The 20107-nt window shown below is 37.7% G+C and overlaps 1 protein-coding gene across 21 annotated transcripts in view; it reads left to right on the top strand.

Moving 5' to 3' along the window:
* Window positions 1–20107, top strand: part of MBNL1 (muscleblind like splicing regulator 1) — a 202611-nt gene that overhangs the window by 147017 nt on the left and 35487 nt on the right. For 16 of the 21 annotated variants that reach the window (XR_013446880.1, XR_013446873.1, XM_078070201.1 and 13 more), the window contains 2 exons: window positions 12731–12901; window positions 13929–14039. Coding sequence is in view for 19 of the 21 variants with exons in the window: in XM_078070123.1 (XP_077926249.1) it covers window positions 12731–12901; window positions 13929–14039 (282 nt within the window). In the remaining 2 variants the exon portion in view is untranslated. Of the gene's footprint in view, window positions 1–1805; window positions 1831–12730; window positions 12902–13928; window positions 14040–20107 lie in introns of those variants that run through there. The other 5 variants (XM_078070187.1, XM_078070170.1, XM_078070169.1 and 2 more) reach the window with 2 other exon arrangements.

The following is a 20107-nucleotide window of genomic DNA, read 5'->3' as shown; positions in this document are numbered from 1 at the left end:
AAGCTTATCCAGAGAAGTGGGACTGAGTAACAGGAAGCAGGGTTTGCAAGGTTCCAGGGATGTAAAGAATGTACTTAGGAGAGTGAGAAAGGCCCAATGATGTCCATTTATTGAGTACCAGACCATAATTGAGGCCCTTGTGTACATTCTTTCCTTTAATACTTACATCATCCCTAGGATGGTATTCTTATCTTCATTTTTATAGAAGAGGAAGTTGAAGTTTAGTGAGGTTGAATAATTAACCAAAATCTCACTACTAATAAGTATCGAAGTTGGCATTTGAACAAACAACTCTGGGATTCTAGCTCATGTGATGTTAACCATTGAGCTGGGGCTCAATTGCTTTTTTATGTCAAGTCCTGGGACATTTCCTGTGTGCAGATTTCTAAGGCCTGAATATGAGAAGCTTACGAGCTAAGGATACAGATAAATCCAACAAGTGACCATATTCCTTATCTGGGGGGGCGGAGCAGAGTACAAAGATGGGGTTGGGTAACAGTAGTAAGAAGTTACCTGAAACAGATAGGGAAGAAGGGAAATAAAACTGATGAAGAGAAAATGGGACTATAGCATGTGAGTTGATAGAGGTCCTGGAGAAGATGCTGAAGGAATGTTTGAGAACGTTATTGGACAGAATATCTTACCTTCTGAAATACAGGCAGGACTCATTCACTGGCAAACAGTTGTTGGGCTTACTGGCCTGGTCCAGAGGGTGGGCACGAGGGTGAGACATGACACTGCCTTCTGGAGGCAGTTGGCATGGAGGAAAGATGTATAAACAATGCACAGTAAAGCCGTGTGACTCTGTTAGGAGAGAAGCATGCACAAGGTACCAAGGAAGGTAAACAACGAATCGCTGCCAACAAGCACTTGCTTTAGCCAGAGGGAGGGAGTAAATTCATGCATACGTTGCTTTACTCACTGCATCCAAGCCTGGTGTTTAGCAGACCGGGCTTTCAGCCTAAATGTTGTTGATACGATAGCAAGAGAAAAACATCAGGTGACAGCAGCCTGTGCTTTTCGAAAACTCTTACGTTCACATTCCGGCTTATTAAAAAACGGTGTTGCCATGCCGGGCGTTCTTGTGAGGCCCAGCATCTCTGTACTTTTCATCTTAAATAAGCACTTAAGGATATGCTCTGCAGCCTCTGATTGCCTTTTAGAACAGAGCAACCTTGTGATGATTAAGCTTTTTCAAGTGCCTCTGTTTAAGTGATGACTTCAATACCCTCCTGCCTTAAAAAGAGTCTTCTTATAGATGCCTGTAAGAGTTTCATAATTCACAGACATCTCGTTTCACTTGTTTGTTTATTGTGAACATGGATCCTTTCTCAGAAAGCTACTGGAGAATACTAGAAACATGAATTCTTTCTCAAAATTCTTTCCCCAAATTCCTGTTTTATTCCCAATGATGATTTTTAAGTAACTTTCGTTGAGTGTCATTTCTTTAGATATTTGGGGACATGCCTTAGAGAGTCGGTGGAAGTGTCGGGGGGTGGGAGTGGGGTGAGAGAAGGAGCCAGGCTCAGATAGCCTGTGTTGTGATACTGCTTTTTTTTCTTCAGGAGATTTTTTTTCACCCTCACTGCCTGTGCTGCTGCGGTCAGCATCCAATAGAGACGTGTTCTGGGCTCATGAGCCAATTGTCTTTCTCCTCGCTGCAGCCTGAAGTCTGAGAGAGGGCTGATGGCTGTGAACAATTTTAGCAAATTGTCATGGGGATGTGGGGGGAGGGGAGCGCTTTCCCCACAGGAACAGAGCCAGTGTCATTGAGCACATTTTGTTCAAGTACAAAGTTGACCTGTCTGAAGGAGACAGTGGCCAGCAGTGGTAAGGACCTTTGTCGCCTCACCCTTTCTTCGTGCTCTGTCATTGTTGTTTATGGGAAGAAGTAGCACTTAATCGCTGGACTTGAGATCAGATCTGTGAGGTCAGCAAGCGACAACATTTGTTTTCAGTTAGGGAATCCCAGAGGTTAACAGAGGAGTCTGAATGAAAAATTGGGGGAAAGAAAAAGTGTTTGATATTCGGCAAAGACGATGATGTCTCTAAAAGATTTAAAGAGCAGTATAGTGTAATAATTTCTGCATGCAATTGACAAACAAAATTTTGGACATCTGTTACAGTTGAGAAAATTAAGCACTAATCCTATGCATAGTATACACTATCCCAACTAGTGGACTTGGCTGAAAGATTTACAATGGAAATATTGAAATGGGACTTTAAAAATATTGCATAATATTATTCTTTTAAGTTTATCATAACTAATAATGAATCTTATTTTAGGTATGTAAAAATAGTGTTACCTTATATTTTTAGGAATGTGTATCTAGAAGGTATGAGCATAGCAAATGCCTCATATAAATACAAGGTGGTAGTGTTATTAAACTGCACCAAGATGTTTTACCTCTTTGATTTTCTTTAGTTTATTTTATATTGCTGAATAAAAGACTTATTCCTTAAAACCGGCCATCCTCTCTATATCACTAACTTCTATTTTTCATTTTATATATATAAAGAATATAGATACACATTTATATATGTTTATATAAATATACATTTATATAAACATATATATTTATATATACACTTATATAAGTCAGTAAATATATATATATAAAGAATATATATATTCTTTTTTTCTATATAAAGTCACCTTTTCTGTATATGTGATATATCCATTATTCATTGGTATATCCATTGTTATATCCAAAAATCCATTTGTGATATAACCAAATCACAGAGGCCAGTCAGGGGAATCCATAGGTAATCCAAGAACCTCTTGCCTCGCTAGGTGTCTTGTTGAAATGGGTAGCGTGAAGCAGAATTTTAACTTGTCTGGTGTTCAGTTATTTTCTGCTGTTGACCCTATAGTATAAGTCCTGCTGAAGGAAAAAATAAATGACAGATAAACTGAAATTTATAAAAGAATCTAATGCTTTCCATTACACTTTGGAAATGCCATGTGGGTTAGTCTTCTCCAAAATCAGTTGTTATATTGTGAAACATTTTTTCCTTTGTAGACCTCAACAGAGATGGAAGCATTAATTTGGCTCTGACCTATTCTGGTTAGAGTCATCTATGTTTTAGTGTGAGTAATGATTAGAAAAACATACATACATGATGTAAAAGTGATCATCAGCATGAATGAATCTCTCTGGCATGGCGGTGAACAGTGCCAACTCTGTATTTAGACTGCCTTCATTCGGTTATGTGCCCTTGGACAAGCAGCCCCCTCCCCACACCCCCACCATCTCCTCCCCACATACCTTTGGAGGGGTATTTAAAGATGGAGGGCTTTTGCGTTGCCAATGCACTAGGACTGTAAAGGACTGTTTAAACAAGTCTTCCAAAAGATTGTTAAGGAAAAAAATTAAATGCAATTGACTTGAGACATTTACCTTCTTTTTACCCTCAGGAAATCCTTAGAAATATAACAGATATAGTCATGTGGTAATCCAGCTAATAATGGTGTGATGATGAATTGGGTACTATTTCTAAAACATTTTGTATTTCTCAATTGGAAGGCATGTGCTACAAATAGAGCACTAAATTTTATTATGTCAATGCTAGGGTTTTTAATTATTAGCCAAGATCGAAGAGTGTCTGATTTGGATGCCATAAAACTTCAGAAGTGTTTCTGCTACAAACAGTTTAGAAGTCTGACAGTTGCTGTACCGAAAAAATAATGAGGCAATTGAAAAAATAATAGAAACATAGTGACCTGGCATTTCCAATTTTATGATGCCATAAAAAAGCAGCCAAGAAATGTTGGACTGTTTAATGATGCTGGCACCTACCAAATGTCACTGGGCTTTCACAAGGTCATGGAGACTCTGGTTTGACTCAGGGATGTTGGCCAGACCCATGTTGGGAACGGAGGAAGACTGTGGAATAGGGACAGACGGTAGGTGCCAATTAAACCCTTCACTTAACTTCATACAGTAGGCTACACACTTCTGTGGGATTCTGCGGGGTAGAGGAGAGGCCACGGGTGGGTGTAACTAAAAGGTGAGCCCATTTCTTCTTACAGCATCCCATCACAAACATTTCTTAACATAAGATCCTTGTGGGCCCTCACTGAAGAGACTAAAATTTCTTCAGATGACTGTCAGCTAAAGCTGTGTGTTGATGTAACTGTTGCTGTCACAGTTGTATGTATATGTGATCTCTCACAGACAAAAGCTGCTGGAGAAAGGAGTGGTATTTTTGTCACAAGAATGTGTGTGATTTGTTGCCTTTTTCCCTTTCCCCACCTCCTCAGACTCTCATGCCTTACATAATACTTCTTGAGATGTGTAGAGTTTCAGTTATGCCATGTTCAAGATGATTAATGGGAGTTGTGCAATTAAAGCTCCTAAGTTCTCTGGGAAAAAAGTCATAGTATCCCGATGTTTGAGTTAGAGTACGTTGAGTTTGCGTCAGCATTGAGGATATTTTGGGATATTGTAAATGTCACCATTGGTTTTAATGTCCAAGAATCTTCATCCTCACACTTAGGAATGTTCTATGAAATAGTGCCTAGAACAGCCTTTGAATACTAGCTAGAAACGTCGAAACCTAAAATTGCTGGGTTGAGATCACATTAGACTCTGACGAGAAAATGTTTAACCTGAGTGAAACAGAGTCTGTTACATTCCTTCAGGCCATGGTAAAATTACAAATTTGAATTCAACAGATTGTGTGTAGGTACCTGGGTTTGTATTTTTCTTTCTTTTCCTCTCAGTCTCTGTCGTTGTTAAGCCATAGTGTATGTGTGAATATGAACTTTTTATGGGATCAAGAAAGGGAAAAATCTAAATCGGCCTTCTGTTGTGTTTCATTCGAAAATATTTTGAATCTCGGGTAAAATAATTTAAGAAATTGAGACTGTTTCAATAAAAATACATTCATAAATGTCTGCTTTTTTCTCTCATTGATAGAAAATTTTCCCAGCTCTTGTGTTGACCTCTGAGCTCTAAGCATTTGGCCATATGTTGATTGAATGAATATATAGTAATTTACACCTAAAAAGTTAAGCTTTAAATATTGATTAGTGTTACTGTATTTACTTCATGTTAAGTTTAGAAGCCTAGAGATTATTAAATGCCCACCAAAATAAAAGGAGAATTGACTCCTTTCTTCATGTTCTGTAGGAATGCTAAACCTTTGTTCCTGGTGTGGCCTGAAAGTCCAATGAGGAAATTAAAACAGGAAAAGTAGTGTTTGGTGTAAAGAATATTTATCTTTCCACATGGTAAAACTCTGAAATAGGTACAGGGTGCAAAAACAACAACAACAACAACAAAATTCCCATTTTGTTATCTGAGTTAAAGGGCTATAATATTTGAGAATAAAAAGAAAATAGAAAAATTATTGTTAACATGTTAATATTGTATATTTACTATATTATACTAAAATATAGTAAATACATGGTATTGGCTTATTAAGAGTATATATACTATATATATATATATATATATATACACACACACACACACAATATAGTATAATACACTTTATAAAACACATCAAAACAAAACAATAACATAAAATCAGTGAAATCTCCATGGAGATTTTCTAAGAAAAAAAATGAAAATATCTGTTCAACTATATTAGGGATTTATACCAAATGATAGTTCAGTGTTCTTTGGGGTTTTATTCTGGAGCTTTCTATAAGTCCTTATGTGTTTTTCCAAATAAAACATGAAATGTAAATTTTAAGTCTTATATTCTAGGTTTCTTAAATTTGTAACATGAACAGAATCTAAGTTTGTAATACATATGCTGCTCTTAGAAATAGGTACATAATTGGGTGAATATGTGTGTGTGTGTGTGTGTGTGTATAATTACTTACATATATATGTATACATTTGCATATGACTAAAAACAACATTATGCAGTGGGTCCGCAGGAATTTCAGGTGGTGGTCAGGAGTCGTTTGTTATTTTTCTGGGTTCTCTGGCTACTTAATTTACCTTTCTCAGCAGCTTCTTTTCCAAAGTAGGAGCTATATGTCTCATGTTTAGTTATCCTGAAAAAAACTTTCTGTAGGGAAGTAAAACCAAGAAAATGTTACTTACCCTTAAAGTCAGCATAGCCAGTATTCTAGTTAACAGGTGAATGGAGCTATTAATATGATTTTGGAATTTAATTATTTGCTTTTTTACATACCACAGCCTTTATTTGTTTTAATTTCAAATTAGAGAAAAATCAACAAACATTGAAATTCACATGTTCATACCTTAAAAATTTTTAGAAGCCATAGCTATTAGAATTCGACAAAATTAGAAGGAATAACTGGTCAACCACCCACTCTTTTTGAGTCAGGTTTTATAGGACAAATCTATTATCTTATGTTCGAGGAAATTGACAGACATTTAAATGTAGTATGAAAATACTTAAAGCTAATTACAAATAACTTTGGGTTGGCAGTTTTTAATTGCGTGCCCCTTTTATGGACTGCATGTTTGCTTCCCCCTAAAATTCTTATGTTGAAGCCTTGTTTCCTGTATGGCTGTATTTGAAGATGGGGCTTCTAAGGAAATAATTAAGATTAAAGTCACAAGAGTGGGACCTTGATCTGATAGGATTAGTGTCCTTATAAGAGACACCAGGGAACAAACTTTCTCTCCTCGTGCATGCACCAAGGAAAGGCTGTCTGAGGAATAGCAAGAAAGTAACTGTCTACAAGCCAGAAAGCACTCTTACCAGAAACTGTGAGAAAATAAATTCCTGTTGTTTAAAACACTCAATCTGTGGTATTTTGTTGTGGCAACCAAAGCAGATTAATACAGCCCCTATTAAATTCCGTTAGGTTTAAAGCAGTGGTTGACTCCCAACTGGAGATGATTTTGCCTCCCCCTCACTGCTAGAGAGGTTTGGCAATACCTAGAGACAATTTTCATTGTCATAACTGAGGACAGGAGTACTGCAGGCATTTAGTGAGCCAGGCATGCTGCTAAACATCCTATAGTGCACAGAACAGCTAGCTCCACAGCAAAGCCTCTATGGCCCAAAATGTCAATAGTGTTGAGATTGAGAAAGCTTGAGCTTCCTTTTAGGATGCGTTGTTCTTGTAAGCTGGAGCAAGTCCTTTATGGAAACAGGTAGATTGTAAAGAAACATACATTTAAAAGCAACAGTATCCTGTGTGTTAGGTACAATTAATTTATTTCCAATATTTGCAAGCCAATAAACTGTAATTTCTAGAGTTAATCAAACTCCTGTCCACCTAAATGAAAACAAAACAGTGAGTGTATATGAGTGTGCATGCATATAGTTTTTTCTAAAAGTTAATCACATTTTAAACTGCCATAAATTTCCTACCACTAGATGCTTGTGATTTTAAAATAAATATTGTATATGTAAATTTGTTCACCTTGTATTAGAATTGATAATTATAAATTAGCATGGTAGAACCGTAAGAAACATTTTTGGAAATGCGTGAAACAATATTTCCTGACTGCCAATTTTTTTTCCCCTTTGGCAAAATTTTTGTGAGATATTTCTATCATCTTAGCTGAAGAAAAAATAGTAAGAATTTTCAATAGGAAGCTACCAAATTCCTTTGCCAGAGTTTCTGGCCAATATCTGAGCAATGAGTATCTCCAGAAAGTTCTTCAAAAACATTGGTATATCTCAGTTGTCCCAAAGGAAATATTGGTTTTGTTTTAACAATTGAAATAAATAGTTGCAGTTTGAACAGTTTTTCCTGAAAACCAGTATTTCCATTGAAAGTTGGAAAAGACTTTTGAGTATAAGCTGGTACCCTTATAATTTTTTCATTGCCCCTTTATTTCCAGAGTTTGCCCAAATATGACCCAATAATTTTAATTCTACCACATAGTTACCATTTGGCAGCTTAATAAGATGTCTTTTTATATTCTGACCTCATAATCACAGTATGCCTTTTATTTTAGGTAGAAAAATTATAAACAGTTCAGTTTGTCTGATTTCCAAATAGAATTTTGAATTTTTAGCTTATTAGGTTTCACCGATTTCTAAGGAAGATGTTTCATTTTTGATCTTAAATAAATACTAAAAATAGCTAAGAAACCATTTTTTATACTCTAAATTGCCATCTGTAGTTCTATTCAGTTCTATCTTTATTCTACAATTTATATCTCACTATATACATCATATACTGTATATACATACACACAATTTTTAGATATGCACTCTATATGCTCATACTATTAATTATTTAAAAGTACACTTCACTGGGGCACCCGGGTGGCTCAGTCGGTTCAGCATCTGCCTTTGGCTCAGGTCATGATTGCAGGACGCTGGGATCGAGCCCCATGTAGGGCTCCCTGCTCAGTGGGGAGCCTGCTTCTTTCTCTCCCTCTGCCCCTTCCCTCTGCTCGTTTTCTCCCTCTCTCTCTCTCAAATAAATAAATAAAATATTTTAAAATAAATTTTAAAAAGTGCACTTTATTAAACTAAGATGTTTAAAAATTATTTTGAAGCTCACACAGTTAATCTAAACATACATTTTCCTTTGTTATAATCACAAACTCGTACGCATTTCAAAAGCTGATGAGAAAAATCCTTAAATTCACAGTCGAACAGTTTATAACTTCAGAAATTAAAGACTTGATGAGTTGATCTCTTGAATGACCATGATTGGTCTCATACAGGCTTTTAAGACTATAAGGGGAAAATTTTGACTTTTTTGGAAAGATTACTTTTAAAGGAAGGTAGAAAAAATATTGGAGAAAAATGGACTTAGTCTGAATTGATACTTTACTGAACTTCCTCCATTCTCTTAAAATATATAGTATGTACATTACAATGATGTCTTTGAAATCTGTGTTCAGTTAACCTATAAAACGCCATTTTGAGTGGCGTCGAAGGTATTTATGGTATAGACCCTATATAGAGTAGCCTGCTAGTCAGCTGGCTAGCTCACTGACAATAAATGTCAGTACAATCAACAAAAGCAAACCACAGCAGTATAACACTATAAGAAATGTATTAGAGTGGCATTTTCCGTAGTGGATGTGGCAAATGCAGAATGATGATTAAGGGCCAAGCTTATATTATTAATGATTGACATGCATTGTCACAGGTTTCCTTTTTGTATTTTTTTTAGTACTTTTAACCGATACAGTGCTAAATTAAGCAACTGCTGTTTGTTATTAGCTTATTGAGAGCCTGTTATATCAGGAGCCATGAATGAACTTGGCGCACTGTCTTGCTCAACCCTTATACATCACGAGTGAAATCAGTGGTGGTGCTGCTTTTCTACCAAAAAGGTATGGCCACTCAGAGAATTTAACTCCTACAGGGTCACACAGTAAGGAAATAACAAAGCTGCTATTCTGCAATTCGAACCAAGCTATGTTGTATAGAATGTACAATTATATGGCAACAGGTAGAACGGCATAGAGCAATCAAAACGGAATAAAAACTACTTTCTATTTTAGCATTACTCCTAGCAGCCCAATTTAATGTATCTTGGAGGTGATATCTCTGGATGATTTAGAATATAGTTCCTTTGTACAAATTTGCATATGTGAGCGCTAGGTCTGACTGAATTTCTGTACTTAGATTTTTGGAATGTATTGTGACTGTATAGATTTTAGGACACCAAATACATCACATCTCTACACAAATCTAGTTTCATCCCTGGTGAAACTTATGAACCTTCTGTTACCTTTCCTCCCTTTATTATGGCAAGCTTTATCGGGTGTTCAAATTACTGGCCTCTGAATAAAAGCGTAAGTTAGTACAGCTCAGAATCAAAGTTTGGTATTAAGAGTTAGTTTTCATTCTATTAGTTTCATTGTCTCCAGAACAGAGTTAGAGTAGAATTCATCTTTAAGGAATTATTAAGAAGTGTTCATTCATTCATTTTGCAAATGCGTATTGAGGTATGGTGCTGGGACCGCAGGTGTAGACCGTGGACGAACACGGAGAGTACCGGTGGCACGTTCACCTTAACTCTTAACAAAAGGTATCCTGGTGATTTTCTCCAGAGTTTTAGGCAGTCCTCTAGAAGAGGATGTTTATTCTGACTTTTTCTTGACCTTTTTATTTGTCAAACCACAATTATTCAGCAGCATAGCCAGCATTAAACACGTTTTGAACTTCCTAGGAAGCTGAGTTTATCTAACGTCAATTGCAGAGGCTACTCTGGTTTTTTTCCCACACATGTCAGTGGAAAATTCACGTGGCTTTGCGGAATTTTGTTTTTGCAGTGTTTTTTTGCCTGATATAGCAATAATGTGGAATACTATTAAAATGCAGATCTCTGGGCTCCCCGAGAGCTACCACCACAGACTGTGGAAGAGGCCTGCTCGTCTGTATACCTTTTCACCGAATATCCTCAGTTGATTCTTAGGAACATAGCTTTTGAAAGTGAAGTTTCAGTGCAGTCAAATCAAGCTGTGTATAGAAAGGTAGCATGTGTAAGAAATTAGAATGGCATTTTTCCTGAGTAAGTATAAATAAAAAAATGAAAACCAAAGGTGTGAGCTCCTCTTGAAAGGTTTGACATGATCTGACACAGAATGTATATAGGGCAATATGATTTGTCTCCATTATTTCAATCTGAGCTGTGTTAATAGGGAGGAGGGGCTGGGTGGTTTGTGTGTGGGGAGGCACTGGGATGAAGAGCTTAGGAAGATCAGTGTTAGTGTTGGCCAGGCCTAGTTCAAGGCCTAGGGCTATCTCTGTGCTATTTATGGAGCTATAGAAACTGATCTGAGTGAATTGACAGTAACCGAATCCTCGGGCTGGATATAATCTTGCTTATTTTCACTTAAATAGATCCAGTATTAGTATGAAAAATAATGTGGCGATACTGAGAACCAGAATTTCTCTTAGAGCCAAATTGTTCTTTGTCCTGAGAGGAAGCAGGTTTTCTCTAGGACACCTCAACTGGGTAGCCCTGAGATCGTACCACATGGTAGCCATGAGGTTATTTATGTTGGCCAGGCGTTCTCTGTGGTTTCTCCTGTGACTCTTAAGTGTTGTTTTTGGGTAAAAGTTGCTTTTCATCCGGATGCTTTCAAGCTAATAACATGCTCATGATCTCAACAGATACCAAGCATGATTTCCTGTAGAATAAGTCATAAATATATAAATGTTACTTTGTGAACATATCAATAGGCATAACTAAGAGATATTATAAAAATTACCTTCATGGCGATATTTTGTTTTTCTTTCGCTGGGTATATGATTAAAGGGGGTGGGGGTCGTGGCAAATAGCAGCTCCTGACCTTTACCTTGCTCACAGAGTGCCGTGCAGGGCCAAGGGCGTGACATATACATTATCTCCTCTGATCTTCATAAGAAACGTATGGTGTAGGTTATATAGCAATTTTGAAATGGATAAAAGGCCTGAGACAAAAAAAAAGTTAGTTTTGTATGCAGTTCCTGCTGCTGATGGGAGACCTAGGCCTCTACCCTAGGTCTTAGGACCTGACAGTTTCTTGGTATCAACTACTGTCTTCTGCCACCTTCTGATTTAAAACATTATTGGTGATGCTTTATTACATAAAGCTTGCTAAAATGAAAGGCAGTATCCTATGATATTAGCCCTTTGCAGAAACTTGTTCCTAAAAAACTGAATCAAAACAAGCCAGAAATAGATCTTTCAAATTAGGATTGTGACAAGATTTTTGTCACAAACTCAAGCGTGCTGCATCAGTTTACAGTATAAGGTCAAATGATGGCAAATGGATTTTTCTTAGAAAAATCAAAGAAAGCTCAGGAAAAGTGGTTGATGGCTTCAACTGAATCTTTCTTTGACCCTCCCAAACAGTTCTAATTAGATTTATTGGTGAAAGAAGTTGTCAGGGTAATAATTGATAAGACCTTTCATTATAAAGACTTGAGAACATATTGAAATAATATGGGAATAGTGGAATGATAGAATTGAAATAATATGAAATAAATCCCTTATACACTATTTCATATTACAGACTTTAATACATATTTTTGATGAAAAGAAATGTCCCGAAAGGAAGGGTATATTCACATTTCTTACTTTTTTCTAATATTTTGTTTCTCCATTTTACATTATAAATCTTTTGGAGGATGGTATATATGTCTATTTTCTATTGTTTTATAGCTCTTGGGCAATGGAGACTAGATTTATCTTTGAAAGGTTAAAGGCTACGTTTTCCACCAGTATTTCATTATACTTACTAATCTCTATGTACAGTAGGAACATATGGGCATTTTCTTTTTTTCGCCTGCAAATTTCTTAATACACGGGTTTGTAAAGCTTAGTAGTAATTTAATTTTATTTGTTATGAGATACTTGTAAAGGTGCTTAACTGAAGACACAGTGTGCCTTGAATCCTCTAAGTTCATTTCCTTAGAACTCAATACAAGTAAAAATAGATGCTAAAACTTCATGTTTCTCTTGGGTTCATTAAAGTTAACCAGGAGATTTGGAAGGAGCTAATATTATTCTTCATTTCATATTCTTTATTTTAATCTTACCCTGGCAGTTTGTAGATTTTTAAACTTGGACCTAGAAATATTAGTGCTAATATTAAAAGAAGGGAACTTCTTTAAGCTTTAAGACTTTCTCAAATGTCTTAACACCTCATTTTGATAATGCATTTGGGTGAATTCATTACTTATTCTAAATGTATGATAAATGGATATGGACAATACAGTGTGTTAGAAACCCATGGTAGATCCAGGTGGTAGGTTTGCATTATTTTTATTTTTTAAGATTTGCTGGTCTAATGGTATTTTAAATGGTATTTTCTGCTTTTGTTTTTTTTAGGGTCGTTGCTCCAGGGAGAACTGCAAATATCTTCATCCACCCCCACACTTAAAAACGCAGTTGGAGATAAATGGGCGCAATAACTTGATTCAGCAGAAGAACATGGCCATGTTGGCCCAGCAAATGCAACTAGCCAATGCCATGATGCCCGGTGCCCCGTTACAACCCGTGGTAAGCACGTTTTCAGTCCTCATTCATCAAGTTTGTAATTCCAAGTGCTTAGTTTCAGTATGAAAGTGATGAGTGCACTCGATTAAGTGAACATAGGTAACGGTATCAGGTGTCTAGCATTTTCTAACAAAATTACCAAGCAAAGCCTGAAACAGTTTTCACACTGTGAAGTTACTCATCTTCTCGCTAAATCATGTGGAAATTTACTTATGGCATGTTTTCCCCCTAAAATTCTCTTCACGTGAAATCCTGTGATTTGCAGGAGTTAAAATGGTCATCAAACTGATCAATATAGTCCATGTGCATTTTCAGACTCCTTTAATGGTAATAATATTTTTAAAATTTGGTATAGATCATCTTTAGTTTTGAGAAAAATTTTTCCTTTCCTGCTTCCTTGAAGAGAATCTGTTTGCATCATTTTCTTTATTGAAAAGGAGCCTTTGTTATTCTTTCAAACTCAAAGTGAAATTATTTTGTAGTTACAAATGCTAGCAAAATTTTGACAGTGGTGAGTCGGTATCATGCATTAAAAGAGAACTAATCAGGAGCGGCAGAAACTCCCAGGGCTTTTAAGCAAAGAGCTAAATACTTTAAACTGTAGGTGGTCATAGAGATTTAATGTTTGCTGAGCAGTGTATGTGAATAACTTTTGATTCTGAGCACATATATTTATTTATTTATCTGGAGTTTGGGGGAGTGTATATGATAAATGACTTTAATAACCTTTACTCACATTTATTCATAAAAATGTAAGATTACTATCATAAGTAATTGTAGATTACAAAAGGTTATTCTGATGTTGATTGTGATATAGTAATTATGTATTTAAATGCATGTTAAAATTTGTAATGATCAGAATATATCTGTCAGTAATTTATGTCAGTAACTTATATGCACTGTTAATGGGGTTGTGGGAATGTGAAGACCCACATTTTTCTGATATGCTGACTGTAGCATGTGTGCTAACTAATTTTTTTCCTAATACATTTTAACACCTGAACTCAATGTAATTATTATTCTCTCTTAGAACTTAATGCACCAATCATTCCAAAAAAGAGGGGGGGATTGCATTTCGAGGTGGGAGGGATCTCCATATCACATCGGCAGTGATACCAATTATCAGTACTATACAGTTGAGGTGAGAGAATATTATAATTCTGTGTCTGTTTTAACCTGATATATTTTTTTCCATTATTGGGGGCTCAGTTAAAAATATGGTATCTTAAATTTATTTTTGTGGCATCTGCTAGTATTATATCTGCTTTGGGATAGCATGAAGATTTCCATGTGGTTAAAAAAAAAAGTTACAGTCATTCTCGCTAGCATAAAATACAGGACAAGAGGTGTCTTTCACAGCTGGCCCTCTCACACAGTTTCAGAGCGATCTGATAAATCCTTGGGGTGGCTACTACTTTAGCTGATCTAAGATTTCTCCTTGATGTGAGATACTTTGTTCCACTTAAACATTTAAAGGCTGCTAACCATCAGGCTCTACCCGCTCAGTGACCGGAAGCACCTCTGGTCAGCAGGTGTGATTCCTGTGCTGCCGGAAACAGTGCTGGTCACGGCATTGAGCTCCTCACCGTGAAGTCTTGGCCCGTCTCCTGACTTAGTCCTTGAGCTTTACTCTCAGGGCCATTCCAGGGTCATCACAGGGGTAATCCTGGGACAGACTGTAAACAACATTTATGCTCATGTCTGTAAAATACAGTAACACATTTGTGGTGTGCATGAAATCACGAAATCACAATTTCTGAAACCAGCAGACAAATCACATGTCCTGGTGTTTTTGTTGGAAAATTCTCTACTTAGACAAAACATTTATTTTTATTAGTTGTGAGCACATTCGGGCTTTATGTTAATTTTCCCTGGTATGACTAGATTTGAATGCAGAATTAACCCTTCTACTAAAGGCATCCCGAGATCATAGTCTAAAAATATACTCTGTTCAGGGTGACATTTTTGTAATAAGTATAGAAGTCATTTTAATTATTCAATTTTAAAACATTTGAGGCTTTAATGACTGTAGAGAAGGCTTTAATCCAGGAAATTTGTCTTCAGAATCCCACCTGAGACTTTTAGATCCTTTGTGTAGTCAGCCCTGCTGATGAGAGTAATCATACAGAGATTCAGAAATAAATGAGATGGTCATAACCAGCTGCTCACTGGAACTTGAATTCTGGGTCAGCAAATAGGGATTATAACAAGGCTGGAAGCTGCCAGGTGACCAATGCAGAACATGGTTGCCACTCAAATAGCATGGCCACTGGTATAGATATTAGTGTTCGAAGACACAGCACACGCTTGAATCCAGCCCAGGTAGGGGTTCTATCGAAGGAGGTGATACTGTGAGCAGATCCATAATATCAGGAGCGGTAGGAGTATCTGAGCAGTTTCAGGGTTTGTAGTCAAGTAGGTGAAGCCTCTTATTTTTTTAGGGCGAACCAGTTTGGCCCCTTAAACCGTAGCTGAGGGAACACGAAGAGGGAGAAGGAGCAGGGAAGTTCTAATCAAATCTGGAAGCCTCTCCTATTGTGCCTGGCATATAGCGAGATCAAAAATTACTTGATGAGTCAAAGAATGAAGTAAGGAGTTTCCTGGATACAAGGAAGACAGGCAGAGGTTTGTGGTAGTTTACCTGGCCCTGTGATTCCAAAGGAGTCGGCAGCAGGAACCAGAGTACAAGCCCCATCCTAGAGCCCGCAGCATAGAATGGGGCCTACGGCTGGATATATCCTAGCACACTCTCAGCAGGGGCGGCCTGGGGCTCGATGAGGGTACCGCTGAGACCAGGCAGTAGCTGCTCTGCCACTCGGTTGGGTTTTCATCTTTTCAGAAATTTTGAGAGACTGAGTCTCTCAACTTAAGGTCTTGAGAAGATGACACTGAGGTGACTTGGGGAATGCAGGGGTTTATAGGAGAGCTTCCTGTTTTCGTATACTTTATTCTGTTGTTATGAAATGCACCAAGCCAAGAGGCAGAAAGAGGACTTCCATTTGGGGGGCAGATAAAACACTCTAAGGGCATTTACTGCACTCACTACTTTTTGTATCATAAATCCTCACAACCGTCCTATAAAGTAGATGATATTTTCTCAACTTTAGAGGTATTTTATTTTATTTATTTATTTTTTATTATGTTATGTTAATCACCATACATTGCATCATTAATTTTCGATGTAGTGTTCCATGATTCATTGTTTGCATATCACACCCAGTGCTCCATGCAGTACGTGCCCTCTTTAATACCCATCACCAGGCTAACCCATCCCCCCACCCCCCTCCCCTCTAGAACCCTCAGTTTGTTTCTCAGAGTCCGTAGTCTCTCATGGTTCGTCTCCCCCTCCGATTTCCCGCCCCTTCATTTTTCCCTTCCTGCTATCTTCTTCTTCCTTTTTTTTTTTTTTTAACATATAATGTATTATTTGTTTGAGAGGTACAGGTCTGTGATTCATCAGTCTTACACAATTCACAACGCTCACCATAGCACATACCCTCCCCGATGTCTATCACCCAGCCACCCCATCCTTCCCACCCCCCACCACTCCAGCAACCCTCATAAAGACACAAGAGGTTTGGAAAGGTTAAGTAATTTGCCCAAGGTACATAGCTAGTGCTTAGTAGGGCCAAGATTTTAACCCAAGCTGTTCAGGTGCTAGCATTCAGGCTGTAGAAACACTAATTGGAGATATGCCACCAACCAGCTCTGGGTCCGTCGTTGATTCATTTAAAATCTCTGACCTTCATTAACATATAGTGATAAGTTTCAAATATATTATTATCTGCAAGTTCCTAACAATTTCATAATTATTTCTGTTTCATAAGATAAGAAAATAAGTAGTTGAAAATAAGTAATTGAATTTACCTGTGTGTCTACTCCCTAAAATTTGCATAAGAAATTATTAAGTAACTGGCATTAATTCTATTATCATTCCTAAGCCCCTAAGAAAAATGTAAAAAGATCGTATTTCTCTTTATTATGTGATCTTTGAAGAGAAATGGAAGACCTATAGTATTTGATTATCCAAATGTAAAAAATTAAATATTTGGATTTTTTTCTAAGTACTACTTTAAAAAAAAAAATTATTACATTGCTATGTACTCTCTGATGCAGAGATAATCCAACCAGAAAACTAAGCAACCTAACCAAATATAGACCATATCTTGTGGCTCACAACTTGGAAGCATCTGGTGTGTTTCTTTGATCCATCCCAGAAAGATGTCTTCAGCAGTTCCGTCGATTCCAGGCTTTTGTCATTGCCCTTGAAGAGCTCTGCATAAGGAATGGTTATGAAGAGCTGTGTCTGAGCTCTGCACTTCCACTCCACTCCTGTGCCTTTTCCCTGCTCTCCCAAAGCTTAGCCCTGGCCATCGGTAATGTCTGAGGGCAGCTCCCCTTAAGGTACACACACACCTAGCTGCCTTGAGGTACATAACTCAAGTTGAATTCCTGTGCATTTCATGAATTTGAAGTAGCCTAGGGAAAAAGAAATGCAAAGTTACCGGACTTAGCTAAAAAGTCTTGGGAGCTCTCTTGCTGTCCCCGTCGCCTCACCTTCGCTGTCCTGGTGTTCCCACCTCACGGTTGTTGGTGGCTGAGTGCTGAAAGCTTTGAAGTCACCATATGTCACATTTCCAGGAACACCTAGAATTCTTAAATTGCTTTACCCTCCAGGTTTCCCAACCTAGTGCTTTACCCTCCAGGTTTCCCAACCTAGTGATTGAGACAAGGCCACTTCTGAGAAAGCATTTCCAGTAAAATGTGGCCACCATGGCCGTCATCCGTGCTCCATCTAGTGCCTGTTTCAGTCAAGGAGCCGGCCGGTGCTTCCTCGAGCAGCTTGCAGACAGGCCCGAATCTTAGGGACCAGGCCATATGTGTTGATACCTTTTTACTCGCTGGGCCAGAAGTGAGTCTTCTTTATGTAAATGTTTGTTACTTCAGGAAAGCTAGATTGAAGTGGTAAGGTGAGATTAAAAATAAAGCCAGGTGGTCACTGTGATTTGCCCAGTCAACAAGTCGGTCTAGAAGCAGACTTTAAAATAGTATTTCTTATTTTATTAGAGTCATATCCTACACTCTTAGGGGAAAAAAAAAAAAGAGATTGTAATGTGAATTTGTTGGGAACGCCCCTTAATCTTTGGCTGTTTAATATTCAAAATAATTGTTTACAGGGACTTCTCTCAGTCCTATACAGGGTTGAGTGTACCCAGAAACATGGCTTTTTACACCTTGATTATGTGCTGTCAAGGAACAAAAAAAGCTTTATTTTTTTACTACTTGCAGGTTCAACCTTTACAAACACACACACACACACGCACATGCACAAAGGTAAAATCTAGAAAAATCTGAAAAAATTGTATTCCATAAATCGTATCAAATACTGATTAGATACTATTTATTACATATACTCCATTTTTTAAAAAATCACAAACACTGTTTCACATAATGTATTAAAATAAGTTAGGGCCCCTATGATATTTGCAACATTACAGCATGGCAATACCACGGTACTGAAACTTAGAAACCTCAGTATTTTAAAAAAGCTGCAAAACAAAACTAAAAGAAATTATACTTTTCAAACAAGCATCCTAGATCAATTAATGATTACATTGTCAAGTGGAAAGGAAGTAACATTAAATCACTTTTTTTTTTTTTAACATTCACATAGCTATACTAGAAAATATTTAATGCATTTGCTAGTGAGTTTGTGTGCTGGAGAAACACAGCAAATGCATTAATACCGCCATGAAAGAAGTGTGTGCAGAGGGGGTGTGTCGATGGCAGCCACAGGCTCCGTGCAGGGTGAAGGAAGCGTGCAGAAGTCACACTCGGATGCCTGCAGTCTAGTTTGAGGAGGAGAGAGGGTTAAGTAAACACATGTGGTGATCAATGCCAAATTCGAGTGGTGAGGAGTTCTATGGTAACAGAGGGTAGGAAAAAACCTCTTCGTAGTTGGAGATGTGGGCGGATCAGGGGAAACTTGAAGAGAGAGTCGTGATTCTTGAAGCGTGATTAGAATTAAGCAGGAGGCCTGGGCAGGAACAACCTTCCATGTAGAGGGAAAAGCATTGTAGAGAAGAAAGCTGTGAGGAAACATGTCTCCTTGGAGACCTCACATACAATCCAAAATCGGAACTTGTTTCTGTTTTTCAATAGTAGAAGACCACGTAATGTATAGAAGGGGAATGTCCCAGGAGAGTTTTAAATAGTACTGACGGGATTGTGATGAGTGGGGAGGGCCAGGGCGTTCAGGGGTTGAAGTTCTCCAGAGGATTCTAATGGCCAGCCAGCCCCGAGAATCACTGGTTTCAGGATCACCTGGAACACACCTGTGTCCAGATCTTAAGTCTTTCATGCTCTCCTTTGTGATGATGGATATGTAATCTATGTGAGCCCTTTACCCTGTCGGCAAAATGGGAGGGACTAATAAAACCCACCTGACAAGACTGTAATTCATCCACACATTCCTTCATTCACTCACTTATTCAGTGTATATTTATTGAGTACTTACTATGTGCTAGGCATCTAGCTAGATCTTGGGGATTTAGCAGTGAACGATACAGATATCTGCCCCCCAACTCAAAACAGAAACAATGGAGTTTTTGGCTTTATTTGCCCATGGAGTTTACATTTTACTGTTATGTGCATTAAATACAGTAACATAGGTAAAGCACTTAGCACAATGCCTGGCACACGATAAATAGAAGGAATTATAGTAATAATCATGTTTGCACACATTTAACTAGGGTCATCATGTGAAATTGAATATCATTTTAATTTCTAATAAAGCCTGATTACTTTAATGGAATCAAATGTCTACAACAAACAAGTGATTAGCCCATAAATGCACGAGCATTTAGTAGGGTTGCAATTTGTTTTTCTCTGCTGAGGGTGTTCACTGGCAAAAGGCAATCATAAGCCAACCTTCCTTATGCCTTCCAGGAACAAAGATATCTGTAAATCGTTATTACAAGGACGTAGTCAGTATCAGATATGCCAGTTACATAGTTGTATGTTATCCTGTGGATACCTCAGAGAAAATAGGATGCACTTGATAAAACCATAGCATTAATGTCCGTCCTTGCGATTCTGCCGAAACCCTCTGCAGGATGGCTTTCGGAAAGGAGACTTGGCAGCGCAGAAGTTCAAGTGCCTCTCTAATCCGATTAGGGCACTGATGGGGCCACGCGGTGACCTACCTTC

The sequence above is a fragment of the Halichoerus grypus genome, chromosome 1, assembly GCF_964656455.1.
Source record: "Halichoerus grypus chromosome 1, mHalGry1.hap1.1, whole genome shotgun sequence".
Lineage (NCBI taxonomy): Eukaryota > Metazoa > Chordata > Mammalia > Carnivora > Phocidae > Halichoerus > Halichoerus grypus.
Note: the sequence above shows the minus strand (reverse complement) of the source record. Positions and strands in the feature narration are given on the sequence as shown.